Genomic DNA, 9,920 nt, shown 5'->3' on the forward strand with positions numbered 1-9,920 from the left:
GACTCATACTGTAGATTGCAATGTTCTCAAGTAATACACTTAATGCTGTTTATAAACATCCCATTTGTTAAACATAAATCTTTATGTTTGTAGAGTAATATGCTCAATAAAAACATGATTTCTCAGATAGCTTAAAAGAATATTTTTTTCAATTTGAAAGATCTAGGCATTTATTGGAAATTCTTTCAACTCTACCATACCTCCTCACTCTTTTGACCTTTGTAATAGATCTAATGTCAGAAAAAAATGTGGCTTGGGTTATAAATGACCTTTTTTTTAGTGGATAATGAATTGAAAATATCTTACAGATTAAAACAGAATAAGCACAAGCAGACCTCTTTGGTGTTGATTTTAAATTTTAGAGCTGAAAATTAGTAAGTTTATATTTTATTATGAAAGTCTCCTATCACTTTGTTATCACATATCTCAATTCTATATAAGTCACTGACATCAAAGCCTGTACAAATTTAATTTTTAGGTCATTATTTGTGGTGATCAATATACATTTAGGAAACAGAGGAACATGGATAGCAGGCATCCCAAATGGTTGCTAACCACACGGGCAACAGGGTTTGCTGTGCTCACATTTTTGAAAGGTTAGCTCATTCAGGAGGCCAGGTAACAAGAATTCTTCTCAAATGCATCAAGGAAGCAGCAGTTTCTGGACTAGATGTATGTTCACTGATATTTATACCAGTGTTATGTCTACTGTGGAGTGTCCTGGTTGAGTATAATGGAGATTGTGGTTATTACTGTTTTGGTCATGAAAGGGAAAAGGAAGGAATATTAAAATATGTATTAGTGTGGTGATTTATAAGATTGTTAGTCCAGAGGATGCTTCTATTCTTCAGAGAGGTATAGAAATATTTCTAAAGATTAAACTAATTTTAACTTACTCAAAACAATCTTTAAAACATTCCCAATGACATGTATTGTGCTTAAGTACCATGAAAAGAAAACAAATAGGGTCCTTGTCTTCAGTGAATAGACTGAGAGGGATTTCCACTAAACAAGATTGTCTTACAGGCCTGCAGATGTAGCTTAGTGGCAGAACACTCTTTATCATGTGTCAGGCCTTGGTTTCAATCACCTGCACTGAAAAACAGAACAAAGCAAAAGCAAGCAATAGAAATCAATCAAATAAATTCCTCCATAAGCAGAAGCTAAATTGTAGGTGTCTAGACACGGACAGAGTGAACAAAGGTACACCAACTGGAGAGGACCTTCCCTTAGAAAGAAGACCTGCACCAAGTGCCTTTATTTGCTGCTTTTGAGGGGGTGAGATCATGGAAGTGGAGTGTCCTCAAGGCCTTTATCTGTCAAGTGCCTTGGGATGATGAGATCGCATTTACCTTCTGGAGTCCTGACCCTTAGTATCTTGCATATGCATCTGGTTGGAACTACTTGAGTAGTTACATAGCTGCCTGGGAGATAATTCCCAAGTAGTTTCTTATCTTTAATTTGAGCACTGCAGATTCTAAGAAGAGAGAGAACTATACCCCTCCTTCTCCTAACATGAGCTAAGAGCATTGCTGACTTGGTGTTTGCTCCCTGTCAGGTATTTCACATTACAACATCATCGGTTTCAGGCCAACCCTTAGGTGCTCTTTAGCGAACGTATCCCTACAACAGTAAGCATCTTCTTCTGTGCATTTCCATGGAACTCTTCTACCAAGTTCTATTGAACACTATACAAATAGGATCTGATATAGAATCAGTAAATCGGCCTCAAGACTTAAGAAACTGTTTTCTACATGTAATCTTTTGTTATTTTACAGCTGCCCCAAGGCAGTGCATTGAACTTTACTTTGATGAAAAATACTCAATCGAACCATCTTGGGAGTGCAAATTTGATCATATTGAAGTTCGAGATGGACCCTTTGGCTTTTCTCCAATAATTGGAAGGTTCTGTGGACAACAGAATCCACCTGTAATAAAATCTAGTGGAAGATTTCTGTGGATTAAATTTTTTGCTGATGGCGAGCTGGAGTCTATGGGATTTTCAGCTCGATATAATTTCACACCTGGTAAGTAAAAGCTTCTTTTTCAATTTTTTCTTGTTTTTCTCCCCCTTTTCTATTTTCATAGTAAAAATATCTTTTGTAAATGTTAAAAAATTTCAGTGAAATTTCCAATTACGTTTCAAATGCAATCTGTAAAAATCTCCTTTCCATATGCTTTACAAATCCTGGGGGTGGGGGTGGGGTGGGGAGGGAAATTACAAAACCTTAGCTATCATTTTGCAGGTAAAGAAAGAATCAAAAGTCAGTGTGGTCACCTGAAACACAACTAATCAAATTAATTTCCATTATACTGAAATGTGTAATTTGAGAGACAATCTGTCATATGGACATTAATTCTAGGTACAATCTTAGTAAACTTCACAAGACAGTTGTAGTTTTAAAAAGGGTGCTCATTAAAATAGAATTTAAGAACTTGAAAATAAAAATTTATCTGTTTTCAAAATTATCATTTATAAGACAAAGTTATCCTGACACACTGTAGCCTAATTTCTTTTTAGAAATGGAAATCTTGCAGAGGTTTGAGGAAAAGAAAACAGGAGCCTATGGGAGCCAGCCTCTAAACTCTAAGGTCTAGCTGGAACTAGGAGTACTCACAGAATTACAAATTATGTAGATCAATTTTCATCAGATATTCAAAGGATTCTGTTATGGTGACAGGCTCATTTTCTTAAAAGTTGTCTTTTGTTACTACAAGAATATATTATTATATTTCTAACCCCCCAAATCATTCCATACTCATTAATTGATATCTGAAGAAGTGAAGCCATTTTTTTTCCAAACTGAAGAAAATCACTCAAATTACACACAACACAAAACTTACACATGGTGATGGGCTTCTCACTTTGTGTGCGTTATTTTATTCCAGTTATATCGACAAGAAGCAACATGGAATATAAGCAAAATCTTTGAAGTTACTACTTCATGTGCTGGAAGGAGAGGGCTGAGGGCTAGATAAGTGGTAGAACTTTTGCCTAGTGTTGTGAGGCTTTGGCCTTCTACCCCAGTACCACAAAAGAAAACAATTTGCATTTAAATAGGGTTTTGTTGAACAAAGAATTCACAATTTTGAAGATAGTTATCAAAGGATTTAGGATTGCTTACTTTATGTCATAGAGTACTTATTAATAATTCAGATATTTAAAAATATATGGATTAAACTTAGGTATTATAATATTTCATGAAAACACTTTGCTGTTTTTGGTTCTTAATCACTTTTTATAAAGTTTATACTGGACATAGAAACCATGGCAGTTTGCCACAATAAAACCCATTTCAAAAATACGTGAACATCTATGCTATCTTGGCTAGTATATTTTTGTTGGATTTTTGAATGTATAATTTGTGGGTATTTTGAATATCATCTATAATAGAAATGCTTACAGGAGAGTTTTATGAGTATATTTGCAATATGAATTTGTTTATTGTGAACATAAAGTCTAGGGTTTGAAAGTATCTGCTTCTAAAAAAAAAGCCACATCAACCAGAACCTTCACCAACAAAGCAATGCCCTCTACCCTGGCAGCTTCTTGTGGCATAACATAAATCATGGCCCCTCTCTATTATCCCAGGGTTCCAATAGTCATAGTAGAACCTAAGTATCAGTTATTTCTGTGGGTTAGTTGGAGCTATAGCCTTCATGTTTGATACAGTGTTTCATCACCAGGAGCAGCTCAGTCAGAAGAAACCCTGTGAGAAAAATATGGGGAAACTGGAATGACTTGGGTTTCTGTCTTCACTGGATAAATCCAGGAGAACTACTGTCTTCAGACAGTCAGTAGGACCATAAGAAGGGGACCCACAATGTTTTCATGATTTCAGAAGATATATTATGGAAGGCCTAGTAAGTGTGACAAAGCAACCTGCAGCTCATTCCTCATAAAAATGAAGGGGTAAGGAAGAAAGGAGGAATAGGCAGAGACAACATTTCCACCCAGAGTCCTGCTTTCCTTGTCATTTTGTTTAATTCTTACTTGGTTGTTTTGGCTTGCATGGTAAGCTGGTGAAACTGAGGACTGAAGAGTTCTTCTGGTTGATTTCATGATCGTAAATATCATCTTCTCATCACAGTAGAACCAGAGCGGAGTGGAAGGGCCAACTCACCAGGTCTAAGCCTGGAATTTGGGTCAGCTGGAGGGTATGGGGAGGTATGTCAGCTTTAGGGCCAGGCAAGAGCTACAGGTCTGACTTTATTTTTCTTTTCCATGCCATTGACCTTAGACATAACCCACAATATTTTATCTTTTACAACATTACTTTTGAAAAAATAAAGGTAATATTGACAACCTTACAATTATTTAAGCATACATCAACCGGTATATAGTTCTGGATAAAAAATTGTTTGAATGTTTGTAAGATTTCAATTGTCCCATAATTAGTTTTTAAAAATGAATCAGATGATGTGTTCTTAAAAAATAAGAATATTTTTATGTTATTGGGAAAACAAGTATCCTAGATAGTTTTGAAGTATGCACTGTCTTTGCTTGCTTTTGGTGGTATTTGTATGTGTTAAAGTTATGAAGAAAAAACTAGTCCTGTGTCCCATTGCTTTTGTTAAATAGTTTATTTGGGCCAAAGTCACAATGGAAGAGTTATAGTCATTTCTGATGATAGTCACAAAATGTATACAGGAAGAAATAAACTGAAGAAAGGCCAGGCAACTTCTCTTCTGTATCACATTGTCACCTGGATGCATTTCCAGTCTTTCAGGATTTCAGGATTATCTAAGAGTGTAATGTTTCCTACATGCTGAGTTGCCTGCATATCCAAATTAGGAGCTGATGGCTTAACCCAAGGGGATTCTGTAAGCCTTGATGCCAAGTTCCATAATAGCTACATTTAACATAACTGAGCTAAGGTACTTGGCGTTTTATCACTATGGTGTGAATCAAATTTTCCAGAGCTGCTTTAGAACTCAAACTCCTATTATCGTCATCTCCCCTCCTTTCTTTCTGTCTTCCTGCTTCCATCTTTCCTTGCCTGCATGCTAAATTGTGTCTTCACTCAGCCCCAAAATTGTTTCTATTTCCTAAGATCTGACTGTCTGACTTTCTTTTTTACTCACTTCAAAAATAAAATAAATAGCCTTTTCATCTTGAGCTCCTGCTGGCCCTAGTGTCTGGGCTTTTGAATTCTTAGTGATGTCTGAAAATCAGTCCACTAGAAGTCACGCATGGAATGGAAGGATAGGAAGACAGCCAACAAAAGTGCCAGGGAAATGGTGTTGAGGAAGGTGTTCTGTTTTCCCTACACATGTTAATGTTTCTTTACTGTTTAGTTCAGTGATGGCTATTTGGGATTCCCGTGTCATCATTCAGGTCTTGAGTACAGGGATGAATCCCCCAGGACAGTAGTCTAGCACATCTAAGAATTAAAGTAAAGGTGTTGTAGCAATCAAGGAGTTCAAATCCTAGGGTTTGCATGAAACGCAAAGAAGTTCTAATGTGCACAGAGCCTCTGAGTACTCCACAGAGAAGGGACATAGGGAGACTTTGCCTGCATCCTGTGTAGCACATAGATACAGGCCATATATTTTCTGGATTTCAAGAACAGACCTATGTTGCTGTGTGAGTTGCACACACATCTAATCTCAACACTGAGGAGGCAGAAACATGTAGGTATTTGTGACTTCAAAACTAGCTCCTTGCCAGTCAGGGCTACACAGAAAAATGCGATCTCAATCAAACCAAACCAAGCCAAACCAAACCAAACCAAACCAAACCAAACCAAAACAAAACAAAACAAAACAAAACAAAACAAAACAAAACAAAACAAAATGAAACACCAGTGCTAAATGCTAAGACATGAAAAATGTTAAGGACTACACTTTGTACAATATAACACACAGCCAATTCAGCAAGAAATCACGTTAAACATACAAACATGAACAGTGTCGGAAAATGTATATTTGCTCATTTAACAGGGTGTCTCATTAAAAATACTTAAAACAAACAATACAGAAACTCAAACAACTAGTACTATTTATAAGTCCTTGAATAAAACTATAATAATATATATCAAATTCATAAAAATGGGTACCATTCCAGGCATGGAATGGCAGAAGAGGGGTAAGTTTGGAGTCCAGATAGATCTATACTAAAATCTATCTTAGAGTCATCAGTAAAAGTTAAAGATCCCTTTGAAGAAGATTCTATAATTCTATAATTTTGGTATTATTTATATAAACAAACTATTTAAGTTAAAAATATAAATAGAAACTACTCTAGTTAAATAGTGTTAAATGAAGAATGCTGTTTCTCAATTCCACATTTTGTAAATTCAACCTAAGAAAGCCTTTTGAGCAGGGAATAGCACTTCTCCTCAGCCAGCTGCTTTCTTGGCATGGTTTCCTTTACCACTAGAAAAATCTAACTTAATCAGAAAAAAATATGTAGCTATGCCATTGGAGACCTCCTTGCTCACAGGCTTTAACATAACTATACCATTAGGTATCTTCAATCAGTGGCATTACCCAGGTGCTCTTGAATGCATCTGAGTGAACAAAAACACCCTGGAGATTGTATTTCTGGGGAAGGCAACCTTTTTTTTCCTTCAGTTACACATATACTTTGCTAGTCTTTTCTTTTTCTTTCCAATGAACACAGGTGGGTTTTTTTTCCCACTATTTCCAGAAAAAGAAGATAAAAGATAGAATTTTCCACTTTTGATGATATTTTTCTATACTATGCTCATGAGAAGTTACACACACCCTACTAAAAAAGGCTTAGCTCAAGGACTATACCTCACCGTAATAGAGAGGTAACGTTGAGTTAGTCTTTCCCATTGAAGTGAGTGGGGTTTTTAAATATTCTGGGATGATTATAATACTTTGTACCTTTCATCTAAGAAGCTCAAAGTCTTTTAGGGACAGTAGGCTGAATCCTAGCATGCTGATCGACTTCAAAGTGTACGCCGGGAGCAGAGGTTTAAGCCAAGTGTTTCAAAAATGCCCCTATGCACAGTAGATGAAGTGTACTATTAAATAGAAATAGGATTGCTTTTAATCTTTTCTGGATTATTTTGTGCAACTTTACCCTCCTGTTTACGACAAGAATAAATGTGTGGACACATAACCAAAATTTTAAATTAGTGTTTGAGAACTTGGCAGACAAGTATTTTTACATCATCTTCACATCTCCCCCCCCCTCCCATCCCCCCGCCCCCCATCTACTCTAGAACTCCTTTCCCCACTCCCTTTCAAGGTCCAAACCTCTTCAATTACTAATTTTTGACACACACATATATGCACAGAGGCACATAATATATCGACATGCATATATAGACATCAGTACAGCTTGCTGAGTACATTTAACGCTGCTCTTATGTAGATGCGCTTAGGGCTGATCACTAAGACTGAATAACTTATCTGGAGGCTCCTCCCTGGAAAAGACTGATTCTTCTCTCAGCAGCCCCAGGTGATCATTTAGAGGTAGATCATTACAGTTCTGGTATCTATCCTGATATGAAAGAAAAATAAATTTATCCATAGATTGGATTGACTTTTACCCAAATGATAGAAATGTTACAAGTCTAAGGTTTATAAAACAAGCACACAAACAGAAACAAGATTTTTAGATTAGTTAGTGTTATCTTTTAAACTATCACGTTTACAATATCGACTCAAACTAGTCTCACATCACCTTAGGAACTCCTACAAATTACAAACTTTGAGGAGTAGAATCATATTTCATAGTAGGCATGTTTTATCAAGAATCAAGATGCAAAACTTGAAACACGGTAACAAAAATCTTAAGTGCAGGTAGCATAGTCATGTGAGACTTATGCAGGTAGCATAGTCATGTGAGACTCAATTCTTCTGTTCCTGCTTCTCACTCAGCCAGACCATCAACTGGTTCATCTCATCGATAGCTTGTAGAGGACTTGGTCTGAGAGATGGGAAAGTCAGCGAGATGAAACTGCTGCTTGGTCTAGGTGGGTGTTCAGGAGAGAACTTGAGAGTGGGAGAGACTTTCCAGGATTAGCTCCCATCTGTGCAGAGAACACTGAAAGCAACATAAAAGGAAAGATTGCTGAGCAGTTTCCTGTACAATACAGCTATCAGCTTGTCTCTAGGATAGACAGTGTCCAGGTGTGGGTGTGTCGTTTGCAGTTATTGGGTGGTTTGAGGCTCAAGTGAGTGTTTGGAACCTGGTATGTCCTGCAGTTGAGCCACAAAGGTCCCACCATAATTATGCATCTTCTTTGTGTTAGAAAAAAGACTTGAGGGTTCCGAACTTTTACTCATACCTTCGTACCAAAAAGGAAAAGACTTCACGCAAAAAAGGCTTGGGAGAACTCACTTCCTGGCTTGTAAGCTCCTCATGACTTCGAGCTCTTTCTTGCTTATCAGTTTATATAACTGTGTGCTGATGTGCCTTCTGCAAAGGGTAGTGATTATGACTGTAATTTTATCAGATATACTAGAATTTCTTTTAGTGTAGTTGTATTAAGGAAGTTAATAATAGAAAAATATTATGCCATTTCTCAGGTCACTACAGTCTATTACTTGAAGAATTCACTTTTCTCATGTTTTAAGAAATGTCTTTCAGTTAACAATGGCTTCTCCCCTATCTTGTTCATCTCTTAAAATGTATGCCTTCTTTGCCCAGGCCGTTGTGAAGTAGATAGTTGCTCTATGGTTCATCTCTTCTATCTGTTCCTGTTGACATGATTCTGTGTGTATATAGCCCTCTGTTTGAACTCATTCCTCACTTGTTAATATTTAAGAGGAACAAAGTTTCTTCATTCAGGTGTAACTCAACTTTATCATCCATGTCCCTTTGAGGTTTGCCTGTGATAGTAGTTGCATCTAGTCATTGTAAAATGCACCTTTATCTAAGGCTGCTGTAAGTAGATCCCTCAGCTCAAGAGAGGGATATTGTCCAATCTCCTAGAGGAGGTTTAACAGCAGAAATGAGATTGGTATTAATGTATAGAAAGTAGACCTGATCAGCTAAGAGGAAACCATGCCTCAACAGGTTGTGAGAACACCTCTGCGTCCAAACCATCATTAAGTAGCTCACATTTAGCCTCCATTTTAATTGTTAAGATATGTAGCAACAATTTAAAAACACAAGAAATTTAACCAAAGTAAAATGTAGAACAAAGGCATTTGTAATATATTTGGCACATCTTATGTCCAGGGATTTGTATAGTTGGGAGAAGTTACTAGTGTAATCGTTCCCATAATCCATTGATGAACATTAAGTTTATTATTGCATTTTTAGTAAATATAAATTTCAATTTATGAAGTTCGTATACATTTTGCCTAAGGAAATATTTTTAAATCTTCATACTTAAATCATTGTCTTCCGTAGCACTTTACAGACAGATTGAGGCTTATTTTTAATTTAGTTGTGTATGAAATGACTTAAGGAATTACAAGAAAACAGCTCTCTATTTTAGTGCTTGATGTCATTACAGCTATAAAAGTAAAACTTGCGGTTCTATAATTTAAGTGAATGCACACCTTAAGTTGATTTCCATCTCAATCTCTTAGCCACTTACTTATTCAGTGGATAATTCTGGCCCACCCTGTTGATCACAACAGTAAAAATACTGTATGACACATCTATGGCAAACATACAATCGATTCCTTGTCTCTAATCATATCTGTTTTTTGTTTTGTTTTGTTTTGTTTTGTTTTGGTTGTGGGTTGTTTTGTTTTGTTTTGTTTGGTTTTGTTTTGTTTTGTTGTAGAGAAATGGTCAGACTATGTGCTCCTCCTCCCCAAATATGATTTTCAGGAATCGCAGGAATCCATGAATGTGTCATTACATGTCTAAGGGGAGTTAGAATCATAGGAAATATGCCTCATTGAAGACATGTATCAGTCAAATTTAATACTGGTTGATTATCCTAGATTGTCTGGGTTGGCAAAGCAAAGTTCAAATTTCTTTC

At 36.4% G+C, this 9,920-nt stretch overlaps 1 protein-coding gene across 13 annotated transcripts in view; it reads left to right on the plus strand.

Moving 5' to 3' along the window:
• Neto1 (neuropilin (NRP) and tolloid (TLL)-like 1) overlaps positions 1–9,920 on the plus strand; it is a 111,907-nt gene that overhangs the window by 8,047 nt on the left and 93,940 nt on the right. For all 13 annotated transcript variants that reach the window (XR_386371.4, XR_386370.3, XR_003952521.1 and 10 more), the window contains one exon: positions 1,779–2,027. Coding sequence is in view for 7 of the 13 variants with exons in the window: in XM_006526481.4 (XP_006526544.1) it covers positions 1,779–2,027 (249 nt within the window). In the remaining 6 variants the exon portion in view is untranslated. The remainder of the gene's footprint in view (positions 1–1,778; positions 2,028–9,920) is intronic.

This window comes from Mus musculus, chromosome 18 (genome assembly GCF_000001635.26).
Source record: "Mus musculus strain C57BL/6J chromosome 18, GRCm38.p6 C57BL/6J".
NCBI lineage: Eukaryota > Metazoa > Chordata > Mammalia > Rodentia > Muridae > Mus > Mus musculus.